The 17083-nt window shown below is 38.0% G+C and overlaps 1 protein-coding gene across 3 annotated transcripts in view; it reads right to left on the minus strand.

Moving 5' to 3' along the window:
* Nucleotides 1-17083, minus strand: part of LOC150086985 (peptidyl-glycine alpha-amidating monooxygenase B-like) — a 627331-nt gene that overhangs the window by 231943 nt on the left and 378305 nt on the right. For all 3 annotated transcript variants that reach the window (XM_090372880.1, XM_090372878.1, XM_090372879.1), the window contains one exon: nucleotides 4084-4207. In XM_090372880.1, the coding sequence (XP_090229006.1) occupies nucleotides 4084-4207 (124 nt within the window). The remainder of the gene's footprint in view (nucleotides 1-4083; nucleotides 4208-17083) is intronic.

Here is a 17083-nt window from a genome sequence, read left to right on the forward strand (position 1 = left end):
AGTTTTCTGACAGTGCAGACAGGCTGCAAGAGTAGTTCATGGTGTATTGTCGATGATATATAGGAATTTTTCTAGCAGGGATAAGGAGGTGATTATTCCCTTGTATAAGGTAATGGTCAGGCCACACATAGAGTACTGTATACAGGTCTGGAGGCCTCATTTCAAGAAGGATGTAGAGATGCTGGAACGAGTACAGAGAAGGGCAACAAGATTAGTGAATGGAACAAAGGGGTGCTCTTACGAAGAAAGGCTTAAGTTTTGCAAATTACAGTGTCTGGGGACTTGGCACCAGCGAGGTGATCTGATAGAGGTGTATAAAGCCTTGAATGGTTTGAGCATGCTCAATGCTGATGGGATTCTTCCTCTTGCTCAGAATAATCACCTGAGAGGGCATAAATTCAAATTGAGAAAAGACAGATGTAGGATAGACGTGAGGAAATTTGCCTTTAGTCAGCGGGTGGTCGGTTGGTGGAATAGACTTCCATCCCTTGTCGTGGAAGTTGATAGCCTAAATAAGTTTAAGGCTCAGCTGGACAGGTATTTCGAACGAACAGAGGGGTGAAGTGGAAGTGGCTATTTTTTATTTATTTATTTATTATTTTTTTATTTATTTATTTTTTTTTTTTTGGCTGATGCTGCATAAGCTTGCTTTCTTGCATCAAATGCCTCTGCTAATGCTAATCTGCTGAATCTGAGTCACAAATGGATGAGGATTATACCTCATAACCGATAAAGCCTGCAGTGTACTTTGAGAGTCAGTGTACACCATACACCTTTAATACCTATGGGTTTTAATTTGGTCCAAGGCTAACTCTATAGCATACAACTCAGCTGCATATACTGCATTCTTGGGGAATCTTTTCAGATATAGAATGACCTCGAAAGATAGCAGCAGATCCAACAGACAACTCCGACTTCGAGCCATCAGTGAAGACAGGCAAGAAGTCGGAATATTTGGCCCGGTGGGCAAAGTAGAGTTGGTGGTAGACAGAAGATGGAGTTATGGACTTACCCCAATTTTTAAGGGAGAAGTCGCATGATGGTAAGCGAGCATGCCAGGGTGGAAGTGGTTTGCCTTGGTGACTGGGCAACATTGTCTACCATGACGTTGAGCTCTCTGAGCAGATCTTGGACACAGATACCAAATGGCTGGTTGGCAGTCTGACGAGTTTTATATAGGTTTTCCCATCGTGGCTTGAAAATGGATGTCCATGTAGGGTTGTCTGGCAGGGATTTTAATTTAAAGGTATATTTTAAAGATAATTACTTTTGTCGAATGACAGTGGTGGTTCAGTTGCTTCAACATATAAACTCTGGACTGGGGATGTTCTAAATGCTCCAGTAGCAATACAGATGGCTTGGTGGTGAACTGTGTCCAGCCATCTAAGTACGCTGTTTCTAGCCGATGCGTACACTTGGGACCCATAGTCCAGTTTAGATAGGACAAGCTCACGATAGAGGCTGAGTAAAGTGGAGAGGTTTGCTCCCCATTTATTGGAGGAAATAGGGCATAGGAGATTCAACCCTCTCGTACACTTTGTCTGCAGTTGATGAATGTAAGGTAAAAATGTCAACTTCTTGTTGAATATGAGCCCCAAGAATTTTGTCTCAGGTGCTACTGGAATGATGTCCTGTCCGAGTTTAAGTACTGGTTCAGGGTGAAGGTTCCGTTTGCAACAAAAGTGTATGCAGACAGTCTTCTGTGGCGAGAAACCTAAAACCATTAGTCACTGCCCAAGAGTTGACGTGGTCTACGGCATGCTGCAATTGTCTTTCAATGACCCTCATATTGTATGACTGCAAAAAGATGCTAAAGTCATCTACAGAGAGGGCACTGTTTACAGTTGGAGGAAGTTGTTCAGTTATAGAGTTAACTTTGATAGCAAAAAGCGTAACGCTTAAAACTGATCCTTGTGGAACTCCCTCTTCTTGGCAGAATGGCCGGGAGAGGGTGGATCCTACACGAACTTGGAAAGACCGGTCTGTAAGGAATTTTTAATAAAGAGGGCAATGTGTCCCCTAAGACCAAAGTTATATATGTCTTTTAAAATTCCATATCTCCAAGCCGTGTCGTACACTTTTTCCATATCAAAGAAAACTGACACCTGGTGCTCATGTTTCAGGAAAGCATCACCTGATGCTGTCCTCTAACAATTGCGAGGAATACAATCAGCCCTTTACACAGTGGGAGCTGAAAAGCATCATGTATAGATGTTTCTAAGTGCATTAAATGGTAAAGTGTTAACCTATTCCTTTGGAAGCCACACTGTATCCTGGAAAGGAGGTCGTTAGCTTCTAAATACCACAAAAGATGAGCATTGACCATTCTTTCCAGGATCTTGCACTAGCAGCTCGTCAGTGCGATAGGACGGTAATTTTTTGGTATTTTTGGATCCTTTCCTGGTTTCAGAAAGGGAAGGATGGTTGCCGTATGCCATGAGTCCGGAAATGTCTCTTCAATATAGATTCTATTATAGAGACAGAGCAAATGATCCACGATTCCGATGAAAGGTGTTTAATCATCTCATGATGGATGCCATCTGGCCCAACAGCACTCGCCTTGGATAGTGAGAGTGCTGCTTTCAGCTCCCACTGTGTAAAGGGCTGATTGTATTCTTTGCAATTGTTAGAGGACAGCTTCAGGTGATGTTTTTCTGACCTTTTTTTTTTTTTGATCGCGAGGAACTCTGGGGATATGATGTTTCTGAAGACACTTTAGCGAATGTCTCCCGGAGAGTATTTGCAATTGCAGTTAGATCTGCAATTGTACATCCATTATGTTCCAGGATCGATGAAGGGTGTGAGGTGTATTTGCCCCGATGAAGGGTGTGAGGTGTATTCAGCTCCCACTGTGTAAAGGGCTGATTGTATTCTTTGCAATTGTTAGAGGACAGCTTCAGGTGATGTTTTTCTGACCTTTTTTTTTTTTTGATCGCGAGGAACTCTGGGGATATGATGTTTCTGAAGACACTTTAGCGAATGTCTCCCGGAGAGTATTTGCAATTGCAGTTAGATCTGCAATTGTACATCCATTATGTTCCAGGATCGATGAAGGGTGTGAGGTGTATTTGCCCTTCATTTTCCGAACTTTGTCCCAGATGGCTTTGGGATTGGCAGCCATCTGGGATTGTAAGGAAAGATGAAAATTTGATCCAAGATTCCTTTTGGCTCTGATGTCTAACGTAACGTGCTTTGGCACGTGCACGTTTGAATGCTATTAAATTATTAATAGGAATTATTAATTTGAAGGCTATTATTAATGACAGCAATGATGCTAAGGCAACAAGATCTAGAAATATTAGGCAGATGAGCTGAGAAATGGCAACAAATGCATAGAAATGAATATAAGTAGAAGTAATCCCAGAGTAATATACTAATTTTACACAACCCTGAGTGTAGTATCACACAGAGGGTAGTGTAAAATGAAAAGGACCATAATGTGCAGTGATACCAACAAAGGCTTAAGTTCTGCAAACTGCAGCTTCTGGAGACTAGGCACCTCCGAGGTGATCTAATTGAGGTGTATAAGGCATTGAATGGATTGAGCAAGTTATTGCTAATGGGATCCTTCCTCTTGCTCAGATTACTCATCTGAGGGGGCATAAATTCAAACTCAGGAAAGACAATTGTAGAATAGATGTGCAGAAATTCCCCTTTAGCCAACAGGTGGTTGACTGTTGGAACAAACTTCCATTTGTCATAGTGGAGGTTGACAACTTAAATAAGTTCAAGGCAGTTTGTTATTGTCATTTGGTTTTTAGGAGCATTAGCAACCAAGGCCATATTGCTCGAGGATATGCGGTGGTCATTCCCTGACCTTTCTGCATCCTCCGTATTTGGTGGTGATGGGCTCGAACCCCGGTCTAATCAAGAAGAGTGTGTTATGCACTGCTGCTCCTTCCCACCTGGCTACGGAGGTGCCTAGTTCAAGGCAGAACTTGACAAACATTTGGAGTGAATGGATGGGTGAAATAGAAGGTTTTTTTTTTTTTTTGGCTGATGCTATATAAGCTTGCTTTCTTGCATCATATGCCTACAATAATGTTAATGCTAACATAAAAGTCTATATTAAAATATACATACAGTGAATTCCACACATGATTTCCACGATGAAAAATAAGAATCCTCCCTTTATAGTCAACTGTTACAGCAGCAACTTGCCCAAACTCTAAACCATCTCTAGGCCATCCATCCACTGCAACATAATCTGAAAGATACATATATAATTAATAATTTTAAAAAATAATAAAATATATATATATCATTAAAAACCTGGTTGACAGTATAAATAAAGAAATCAGGACAGGCATAATTGAGTAAAAACTACACAGCGAAAATAATATTATACTCACACAGAAGTGATAAGTGGCTATTAGGCCATATTAATAGCATTATAATGCCCATACCTGCAGAAAACCAAATTACCCTCAAAACTTTTATAGGGATCCTCATTTTAGCATCCAGCATGTTATAGCAACCTCTGTTGTACATCCCAGCTGATTCCCATAAACTATTTACATTTGTTAAAATGATCTTGAAAGACAAATTCTTTAATGAAAACCCAAAAAGTTTTTCCACTCTATTTTGTTTTTTACTTATTCACATTTCAAAAATTAAAGGATACTGAAGCTACAGCTTGCAGCCTGACTGTGAGAAGTCCCTTGTTGGTGGTTTCTCACACTCACTGGCATAATGAAAGTAACTTTGACTAGAAATTCATTTCTTCATACAGTATATATACTTCTTACTTATCAATATGGCAGTTAGTTTTCCCAATTACAGATAAAATTAAGATTTTACAAGCTGTAGATAATGCTTTCTGTTCTAAGACTGACATTCCTAAGGGTAGATTGTTTATCACTTTGAAAGATCAAAAAAGAATGAATGCTTAGAGATATTCACAGGATAGGATCAGGGCATGAAATGCAAATCATCTGAATCTAGAAAAAAGGTACTGGAATGGCTAATGATGACAAGTGCAAAAATAAATTCCAATAGACAGATATCGATTAAAAAACTAAGGCTGAATTTCTTGAGAATACGGTGAATATCAAAGAGTTTAAGTTTTCCAATGAATGTCTCCGGAAATTTATGATTGGTCATGGGCTGGCTTTCACAAAAGTGTGTGGTGAAAGAGCAGCTGTTGAAATTGGTTCTATGAAGGAGTGGAAGGGTTCCCTGGGACAGGTGAGGGAACAATGTTCCACAGAATGGCGAATTTGCGAGTTGTACAGAGTGAACACCTGTTTGGAAGAAAAGAAAAGCAAAAGAGAAACCCAGATGTTTTGAAACAGAGGAAGCAAAATTTGTAATGTACGTATGCCAAGAGAGATTAGAAGTCAAGATAATCCCCAATAGAGATATATGATCTTGCTTAGAAATCAGAGTTCATTGAAGTTAAGCATAAAAGCATCCTTATTGAAAGATTGTATATCACAGGACTGAGAGTTAGAAGAACTGAAATCAACTAAGTTATCTTTGCCCCAATGAAGAATTACCTGGAGATCAGCATTGGTAGTGGAGGTAATGGATATTCAACATGTTGAGGCTGTTTGTGCTAGGAGGCAAGGTTTCTCAAACTGGAAAGTGGAATACAATGTGCTATCATCAGCAAAACTATGGATAGGAGTGGGAGAAAGAAATGAACCTTGGGAACGCCAATCATCAGTGAAGAAGCTAAAAGAGAGAGGTGCCTCCATAGCTGGGTGGGCAGGAGCAGCAGTGCGTAGTACACGCTTCTTGATTAGACCGGGGTTCGAGCCCGTGACCACCACATATGGAAGATGTGGAAAGGTCAGGGAATGACCACCGCATATCCCTGGAGCGATATAGCCTTAGTTGCTAATGCTCCTAAAAACCGAACAACAACAACAAAAACAACAACAACAGACAGATAGAGAGCAATCTATCATCATTCGCAGTGAGTGGTCAGAGAAAAAAAACTGGATACCCAATTACAAAAAACAGTTGTCAAACCATAACATGGAAGCTAATTTAGAAGACCTTTATGCCAAACACAATCAAAAGCCTTTGAAATGTCAAGTGCAAAGTTTGTTGAAAGTCAAGGAGTTGTACTTGAAATGTCAAACTTTCAACAAACTTTTCCATTGAATTTGTCCATAAAATGGACAAATTCAATGGAAAAGTTTGGGTAACACAAGCCAGTAACACAATTCATGGTTAACACAAGCCAGAATATCACTGGTGGATTGACACTGACGGAATCCATACTGGCAATCATTGATCAGATGGAAGGTTCTAGATAGTTTAATAGTTGGCAGTCGATTGATTTCTCAATTACTTTAGAAAGAGCAGAAGTAACAGCAATGGGACAATAATTGGATGGGAGGGATTTCTCACCCTTTTGAGCAAATTTCCAAGAAGAAGGAAAAACACATTTGGAATAAGAAAGCAAAAAAGGCAACACAGAACAGGAGTAAGTTCAGGAGCACAGGTTTTGAGAACAAGTGGAGAAATACCATCAGGACTTGGAGCTTTCTTAGCATCAAGATTCATCAAAATCCTTCTGACATCCTTTTGATGGAAGACCACAGGAGGTATTGAATGGAGCGTGCTGGAAATGGTGGGAGTTGTTATACCAAAATCATTAATACATGAGTTGGAAGAAAAGTAGGATACTAGCAGGTCAGCTTTATCTTTGGCTGAAGTGGCAATAGAACCATCTGGCTTTGAGAGAGAGGTGGGAACAGAGATGGGCAAAAGTTGCCGACAATAGCTTTCACAAGAGACCAGAATGATCGACTACCATTTGGACAAGAAGCAAGTTTTCTATTCTTTGCCTGTTCAAAATCTAGTTTTCATATAGGCAGAAAATGAATCTGGGATTTGAATGCCAGCCAACTGTGATATGCAACATTCTTATCTTGAACAGCCTTAGCCAGAGGCAGATTGGTCAAAACACTTACTGGGGAAACACACCAGTGGGTTGGAGGCCGGTGTGATTTTGGCCATAACCACTAATATAAGGCCACTACAAGTTTTTCCCGGTAAGAGTTTTGACCCAGTCTGCCCCTGGCCTTAGCACATTTATTGGAAAACTAAGGTTTAGATAAAGGACGAGGTTTTATGGTAGAGTGTGTTATAAAGGATTTGATCCCTACAAGAATAATTTCACTGACTTGATCTGAGAAAACACTGACATTGGAAGATTTGAAACAACAATCTGACCAAGGATAAGAAGAAGAGAAATCTTGCAGATCATCCCATTTTGCATTCTTGTAATGCCAAACAATATGAGGTTGAGAATGGCTATGAGAGAAAAACTACACTGGAGAAGAGACCATCACCAAATTGTGATTTTAGGTGCCTAGAGGACCACTCACCTCGACTGTGTACTCAGAACGGTTGTTTGTGAGAAAAAGATCAAGCGTTTTGGATCCGTGGTTAGGACTGTCTGGTGTTCTGGTAGGTAAATGAACAATCTGTGCAATATCATTAGTAATTGCAAAAGCCTCAGCATCTTCACCAGTTCGGTCTGTGCAACTAGAAAACAGAATCCAGCTGTATTTCTGAATGTTAAAATCACCAATAAAAATTACCTCGCTATCAGGGAAGCTGGACTGGGGAAAATCAAGTTTCAAAGTGAGGAAGTCAAAGAGTCAGATGAATTTGACAGAATGTGGCAGAGAGATTTTATGCCAGAGAAGATCGAAAAGAGGAGATTCCAAATTACTAAGTCCCCGAGAAGGAATATCAGAATGGACATATGCACAAATACTGCCTTTGATACAAAAGGAATCATATAGAATTAATTTGGACAACTCAGATGAGCATTGGTTGAATTAGCTGATAACTAGGATTCTGTCAGAAAAAGTATATGGAGTTTAGCAGACTGTAAGCAGAAATGGACATCACTGAGATTAGAACGAAGACCGCGCATATTTGGAGAATGAACGAGGAAGATTTTGGGAGGTTTAAATCTTTTCGCAGATAAGTTTGTTCTATTAGTTCGACAATTCATGATGCATTCAGTAGTGGGGAAGCACATGCTATATGAAGTAATGAAATTTTTGGATGTGGCATACTCATTCATTTTCATGTTTAAATTTTTATTCACATTAGGTTTAGTTTCTTTTGGTGGTTGTGCTTTAGTTTTATGCAGGTATAATCAATAGATGAATGCAGTTTCATGACCCTTATTATTTCTGTGTTTGTAGGTTACTTTTTTCATGTGGTTTTTACTTAGTTATACCCATTTGGATTGATTTTTGATTTATATACAGGCGATCCTTGCTTTACATGGTTCCAATATGCACGAATTTCAGTAACCATGGTTTAGTTAAATAACACCAGTCCCCTAACAACACGGTTCATATTTCTGTTACCATAGTATATTAACTGTTAGTAACTGCATAAAGTACTAACTTCGCTGCTAGCTCTTCAGTCCACAAATCACTAAATAACAGATGTGAATCGTGATCAGTGACCAATCACGTCACTTCTTTCAAAGTCTGTAGGTGATTGGTCACTGCACATCTGTTATTCAGTTCACGCACTGACAGCAACGTGTGTAGTTGTGTTGCCTCCTTGTCTCCCAGTGATAAACATACATAACATTTTACAAAAATGGATAATCAAAAGAGGGAATTGGCCAAAAATGATGAAAGTGCAGCAAAGAAATGAAAAGTGATAATGTTGGAAATGAAATTGGATGTGATTAGAAGATTTGAAAATGGTGATGGCAAAGCTAAGATAAGATGAGACCTAGGCCTGCATGAAGCTATGGTATGAACTATATTGAAAAAATTCGATGAATATAAAAAACAAGGTAAAGTCGTTCAACATCTTTTAGTTTAAACTGCACTAGGAACAGAAAGCTGCTTATGGTTGAAATGGAGCATTTACTTCTACTTTGGATTGAAGACTATTTTTTTTTTTTTTTTTGTCCTCACCTTTTCCCATTATATATGGGGTCAGAGGTTTTTATTGTTTTGGCATGAAATTTTTATGGCCGTATGCTCTTCCTGATGCCAACCCTTACCCTTTATCCGGGCTGGGGATATGCAGTGGCCATTCCTTGACCTTCCGCATCCTCCATATTTGGTAGTCATGGGCTCGAACCCCAGTCTAATCAAGAAGCGTGCGCTATGCATTACTCGTCCTGCCCACCTGGCTACAGAGGCACCCTGGATTGAAGACTGTTACTGTTTTCTTTCAGTGCAGCAACTAACTCAAATGCTTTGGCCTGATTGCTAACCAAACTGATTGGGATTTTTTATTTATTTTTTATTACAGGATTGAAGACTGTAATAAAAAAATAAAAAAAATCGATCCCAATCAGTTTGGCTAGCAATCAGGCCAAAGCATTTGAGTTAGTTGCTGCATTGAAAGAAAATGGTAATTACAAGGAGACTGAAGAAGAACCTTTTACTGCCAGTAAAGGGTGGTTTCATCATTTCAGAAGTCGGCATTAATTGATTAATGTTAAGCAATCTGGTGAAGCTGTTAGCATAGATAAGGATGCTGCTGTGAAATTTGCACCCAGATTCCAAGGATTAGTTAAGGCAGGTGGTTAAGATAATTGTAAAATATTTAATATTGATGAGACAGGCTTTTTTGGGAAGGCAACCCCATCAAGAAGTTGAGTGGAAAGATGTAAGTTTGTGAAGTGGCCATAAAGGAGTTAAAGATAGATTAACTCTTTTATTAGGAGGCAACACAGAGGGTGACTTAAAATTAAAACCTATGCTTTTCTATCTGTCTGAGAATCCCAGAACATTAAAAAATCATAACAAAGTACAGGTATCCTTTGTATAACATGGTACTTTGGTTCCTACAAAATCTCGTGTAATGCGAAACCGTGTTATATGGGACTAAGAACCAGTACAAAAAGGGGGGGTTATGTTCCAAAAGCTAACAAAAATACACCCTTTTTTTATAATTATCAGAAACTTAATTTTTATAGTAGTAGTAATAACTGAACAAACATCTTACCTTACAAACTGTGATACTTATATGTCAGATAATGTACGTTCATTTAATTTTCTTCCTCTTCATCATCCTCTGCTAAGCACAATCTCTTCTGCAGCCTCTAGATTCCGTGTACCTTCTGCTCTCTACACGGCATGCATAAGTTGTAACAAACACAATACAGAGTAATGAGTGTCTGAAAATTTATGATTTTTATATGATTGAATATTTGATGGAAGGGGATACATATTTCACCATAATAACATGAAAACCCACAGAGTTCCAGCTATCGCTACTATAGCAAATGCAAGAAGATCAAGTTTACTACACATTTGTAATTGATTACACTAACAAAAAAAACCAATAAACCAAAAAACTGCAAATTGTTTTTATTGTTTTATGGTAGTGACCTCCAGAAATGTGCCTTAGAAAAATATCAAGAAGGCGATAACAACTAGCGAGTCAAAAGCAGGGATTAATAAAAAGGACATCAAACATAATTGCAGGGTTTTTACACACAGAAGCTGAAAAATACTGTGTTATGCGAGATTTCCAGCAATTCTCAAACCATGTTAGAGCGAAACCTCATTGTAGAAGTACCATATTATGCAAGGATTGCTGCAATTTATCAATCGTTTTACAGTGAAACCGTGTTGTAGAAGTACCGTGTTATACGGGGGGTTGCCTGTATCTCTACCAGTCATTTGGCATGCAAATAAAAGGTCGTGGGTTATAATAACATTGTTTCAAGATTGGTTTCAATCATATTTTTATTCAGCAGTAGAGAGATACTGTAGGCAAAATAATTTAACTTTTAAAGCACTACTACCGTTGGATGATGCTCCAGGTCACCCTGATTCTCTTGCGGACTTGAATGAAAATGTGAAAATTTGCTTTTTACCACCAAATAAACATTAATCCAGCCAATGGACCAAGGAGTTATTTCAACTTTTAAAGCCTATTACAGGTGCTCTCCGACTTACATAACACTGGACTTACAAAAATTCAACTTTACGTAAGTTATTTCCTGCTGGAGCAAACTGAAAAAAATATGAAAACATTTTTCATCCCATAGGAATAAATGGATGTATCGTGAAAATATCGTAATGTGAACCCAATAACACATTGCTTTTTTTTTTTTTTTTTTTTGGTAATTCGTTCAAGGACCTCGGAAGTTGAAATTTTCGCTATATAACTCTCCAAAAAGGTCATTTTTATAATGGAAATTGCATTAGTTTTATATAAGTTTATGTCAAATAAGCTCAACACAAAAACCACTTAACTAAAAGATGCAAAAACAAAACACGTAGACAACGTTTACAAATGCTGCTATTGGCTGAGAGTAAGGGCTTCACGGTGCAGCCAGAGAATTTACTACACTTTCATCATTATCATATGTTCTGTTATATTATAAGAATCAATTTTGAATGCCTTTGTGGTATTTTTCTAAAGCACATTTCTGGAGGTTACGACCATAAAATAATTTGCACTTTCTGGTTTAATGGGCTTTTCTGTTAATGCAATCTGTGATAAATGGGTAGTAAACTCAATTTTATTGCATTTGCAATAATACTGATAGCTGGAATTCTGTGAGTTTTTATGCTATTATGGTGAAATGTGTTTCCCCTTCATTGAAATCTTTAATCATATAAAAAACACAAATAAATTTTCAAAATCATCTCTTCATTCTAATTTACTTATTACAATGATGAAGGGAAAGCAACCAATGGAAAGTGCAAGTGGTGGCACTGCTAGGAAGCAAAACAAAATTGATTTATAAATGAAGATGAAAATGATTAAGAAGTACGAAGCAGGACAAAGTTTGTCATATATTTCAAGGGAATTAGGTCTCGCTGCTTCAACAGTGAATACTATTTTAAAGGACAGTGCACGTATAAAAGAACATAGTAAAGGATCAACAATTTTAAGATCAACAGTGATCACAAAACAGTATTCAGGTGCTATATCAAAGATGGAAAAGCTATTAATAATATGGATGGAAAATCAAATTCAGAAGCGAGTGCCCCTGAGTCTAGTGGCCATTCAAAAAAAAGCAAGAAGTATTTATAAAGATATTAAGGATAAGTATGGTGAAGCCCAAACCACATTCATGGCAAGCAATGGGCGGTTTGATAGGTTAATGCATCATGCTGGTTTCCACAATGTTAAACTAAAATTTTTGTAATTGCACACCTTTGTAATTTTTCCTGTGCATGAGATAAAATAATTGAATAAATAATTATATTTATATGTTCGTTGAACATTTTATTTTTGCATCAATCAAATTCAAAGTGCATAATTGCGAGTGCTGCATAAGCATTTAGGGAAATTCTGACTTACGTAGAGTTCCGCGGAACGCAACCCTTACATAAGTTGGGGAATGGCTGTATCTTAGATGGACTTTCAGACAGACTATTTACGGTACAAACTGGAGATCAAGCAATTTCTTTAGCTGAGTTTTGGAAGAAATATGACATAAAGCATGCAATTGAAAACATTCAAGCATTATGGCAGGAAGTAAAGTGAGTAATATGTGTGCAGTATGGCAGAAACTTTTATTGAACTGTGCAAGATTCAAGATCCTACAGATGAAGAACCGATCAAGTTGCTGACTGAAAAAGGAGTTAGTGAAGCTTTCAAACATTTTGAAAAAATATGTGATTATTTCCCTAAGAACAACCCTGACATGGAATTAAGTTCCAAGGTGATAAGAAATTTAGAGAAATAAATGAATCCCTAAATGATTTTGTACAAGAGGAAAAGGGCCAAAAGTACAACACAAAATTGACACATATTTCAGTCCAAAGATACGAAAATGTAACAGCCCATGGCTAACAGATTAATAAATTCATGATTTTTGCATTTTAAGTTTAATTTTTATAATCAATGTATTTACTTACCACATAATTATATAGGTATGGAATTTTCAAAATAATGACAGGAACTTCCTCAATATATGCAAGTAGGACATGACTTTAATTGACATTAAGTTTAATTTTGATATATAATGTAGTTACTTAACACATAATTATATATGTATGCAATACAGAATATTTTTTATGTGAAATTTTTGAAGATTAAACATTTTGACTGATATTTATACGTATTTTCACCACCGTTTATTATTGATTAGGAAATATCCTATGGCATAGACCAAAACTCACAAATATATATGTTATCTTAGGGAATATGGTGCTAGCTTAGTACTGATTCACTTAGCACTGTTTTTCTGGAACAAATTACCAGTGTTAAGTGGGGATCTATCGTGTATAAATAAAGTAAAAATAAACCATACAGTAAATACATTGCAAGTGTGTTGCATGCAAACTTTATTCTGCTTTGTAATTTTGGTGCATTCTCCTGCTGCAATACAAATTATTTCAATTATGCATGGAGAAAAGTACAGCAACGATTTAAAAGCATTCCTCTGTCCAGAGATAGCCTCGTGGCATATTGCAAGAATATTTGCTGATGCTGTCGAGGCAGTGTTAGGTGGGTCGGAAAACAGCTAGCTTGTGGGGGGGGGGATACAAGGACTAATAGATTAACAGTAGCCACTGGCAGAGGTGAAAGAGATTCTTGCACTGCTTCTATTAGAATGAGCAGAAGCCTGAAAAACAAGATGCATGATATTTCAGAGACTGCTTGGAGCCATTGCGGTACAAGTAAACACATGGGTTGTGTTAGGGTAGCTAAGAATAGAAACAGGTGCAGGTATACTTGCGTGCACACCAATGCTAGGAGTTTAGTAAATAAATTTGATGAATTTGAGGTATTGCTCAAAACATCAAAGGCAGATATTGTTGGGATATCAGAGACGTGGTGTCACACAGATATAAGGAATGCAGAACTGGAATTTGGGGAGTACAATGTGTACAGAAAGGATAGACAGGATAAGAAGGGAGGGGGGGGTTATGTTATTAGTTAAACACATAAAATCCAAGGAAGTGAAGCCAGTCGACATCGCTGGACAGTGCAGTGCAGTGTGACATAACCATTGGGAGATTAATTTTGATCTCCCAATGCTTATGTCACACTGCATATAGGAGTGTGCTATAGGCCTAATGACTCCGATGAGTATAATAAGAAACTGTACAGGGAAATGGGCCAGTAAATCAGAGAGTCTTATAATGGAAGATTTTAATTTCCCAGATATTTACTGGAATTTGTGGGTTAGTCACTCACTCACTAGCAGAGCTTTTGTGGATTTATTGGATGATTGTTTTCTAGATCAGCATGTTCGGGAGGCAACTAGAGGGAGTAATACTCTTGATCTGATTATCAGTAGTGATTATTCATGCATAGAGAATCTGCAGATAAAGGAAACACTAGGTGGCAGTGATCACAGTGTGCTGAAGTAGAATTTACTCAAAGAGGTAACTACCATCAGGGGTAAAGGGAAGGAATTTTGCTTTCGTAAAGGCGACTACAATGGTCTGAGACAATATTTAAATTCAGTGGGACCAACTGATGATGTTACCAACAGCAAATTCAAAATGGGAAGCATTCAAAGAACTTATCTTGGAAGCTACTAGACTTTACATACCAACTAAGAAATATTGTTCAAGGTTTAGGCCTACATGGATGTCAGATGAACTAATGAGACATATGGCAGAGAAGAAAAATGCATGGGATACATATAAATTAACATGTGACACAGAAGCCTATGATAGATATAAGCTGGTCTGTAACCAAGTTACAAAGGAGGTTAGGCAGGCGAAGGCAGATTACGAGAAATCTTTGGCAAAGGATGCAAAGAAAAACAGCAAAGAGTTCTACTTATGTAAACTCTAGAAGGAAGGGGATGAATCAAATTGGTCTACTGGATATCGATGGTTCAAATGTTGATGATCCCAGAGCAACGTATCAACTCTGTGGTACTGTACTGACAGTGGTGGAGAATGAAAATGACCTGGGGGTCATTGTGCATGCAGATATGAAATTCTCTGAGCAGTGCAGACAGGCTGCAATAGTAGCTCATGGTGTCTTGTCAATGATATACAGGAATTTTTCTAGCAGGAATAAGGAGGTGATTATTCCCTTATATAAGGCAATGGTCAGGCCACACCTTGAGTACTGTATACAAGTCTGGAGGCCTCATTTTAAGAAGTATGTAGAGCTGTTGGAACAAGTACAGAGATGGGCAACAAGATTAGTGAATGGAACAAAGGGTTGCTCTTACGAAGAAAGGCTTAAATTTTGCAAATTACAGTGTCTGGAGACTAGGCACCAGCGAGGTGATCTGACTGAGGTGTATAAAGCCTTGAATGGTTTGAGCATGCTGAATGCTGATGGAATTCTTCCTCTTGCTCAGAATAATCATTTGAGAGCGCATAAATTCAGATTGAGGAAAGACAGATGTAGGATAGATGTGCAGAAATTTGCCTTTAGCCAGTGGGTAGTTGGTTGGTGGAACAGACTTCCATCCCTTGTTGTGGAAGTTGATAGCCTAAATAAATTTAAGACTCAGCTGGATAGGTATTTCGAACAAACGAACGAACGAAGGGGTGAAATGGAAGTGTTTTTTTTTTTTTTTTGGCTTGTGCTGCATAAGCTTGCTTTCTTGCATCATATGCCTCTACTAATGCTAATGCTACAGTTATTGGACAACATAAAATTCAATTTATTAAATCGATTGAGAGAAAGTCCAATTTTTGCAATACAGTTAGATGAATCCACAGATATTTCAAATCTCGTTCAACTTATTGTATATGTCGGATACTGCTACAAGGGGGAAGTTTTCTATTTTGCAAAGCTTTGGAAGGAAGAACAACATGCCAGAAGATTTTTGATCTTCTGGCCTGTTGGAAAGTTTGAGCTCTTAGAAAGGGTTGAATTTTTTGGAAACTTTTTTTCCTTTTTTTTTTTGACAACATTAAATTGTGTTCTGTAAATAGTTTAATAGACCAAGATATGTTCATTAGCTTATTTTTAAATTCTCTAAAAATTAAATAGACTAGCATGTTAAGAGGAGAGACCATTTTAACAGGGATGGGATGGGATGAATTTAAATAGAAGTAGTACAAGAATATTTCCTGATGCTTTCAAGGTAGTGTTTAGGTGTATCAGAAAACTGATAGTTTGGGAGGATACACAGACTACATGATTAAGTAGAGCCACAGGCAGAGGTGGAAGTGATCATTGCACAGCTTCTATTGGAATGTACAGCAGCGTGGAAAAAAAAAAAAGAGTTGGGGATTTCAAGCCAAGCTATGGGTGATCATGGAACAACAAATTACATGAGCTGTGTTAGGGTAACCAAGAATAGGAACACCTGCATGTACTAAGAACAGCTGTATGTACATTAATACTAACAGCATAGTAAAGAAATTTGATGAACTGAAGTACTGAATAAGTCATCAAATGCAGACTTAGGGATATCGGAGACATGGTATCACTCAGATATAAGTGATGCTGAATTTGAATATGGGGAGCACAGGGTATACAGGAAGGATAGACAGGAAAGGAATGGCAGAGGGATTATTACCATTAGCATTAGTAGAGGCATATGATGCAAGAAAGCAAGCTTATACCACATCAGCAAAAAAAAAAAAAAAAAAAAAAAAAATGCTTCCCATTTCTGCCTTGTAATGGAGGTCGACCTCCACTACAACAGATGGAATTTTGTTCCAACTTATCAATCACCCACAGGAAAAGGGCAAATTTCCACACATCTATTCTCAGTTGTCTTTTTTCAATTTGAATTTATTGCTCAGGTGAGTAATCTGAACAAGAGAAAGAATCCCATCAGCATTCAGCTTGCTCAAATCATTCAAGGCCTTATACACCTCAATCGGATCACCTCGCAGGGGAATAGTATCCAGAGGATGCAATTTGCAGAACTTAAGGCTTTCTTGGTAAAAGCAACCCTTTTTTCTATCCACCAATCTTGTTGTGCTTCTCTGTACTTGTCCCAGCAACTCTACATCCTTCCTGAAATGAAGCCATCAGGCCTAGATGCAGTACTCAAGGTGTGGCCTGACCATAACCATATGCAAGGGGACAATCATCTTCTTATCCCTGCTAGCAAAATTTCTGTATATCATTGACAAGACACCATGAGCTACTCTTGCAGCTTGTCTGCACTGCTCAGAAAGCTTCACATCTGACTGCACAAATATTCCCAAGGTATTTTTCATTCTCCACTGCCTTC

The sequence above is a fragment of the Mastigoproctus giganteus genome, chromosome 4 (genome assembly GCF_048544385.1).
Source record: "Mastigoproctus giganteus isolate SK-2022 chromosome 4, ASM4854438v1, whole genome shotgun sequence".
Taxonomy (NCBI): domain Eukaryota; kingdom Metazoa; phylum Arthropoda; class Arachnida; order Uropygi; family Thelyphonidae; genus Mastigoproctus; species Mastigoproctus giganteus.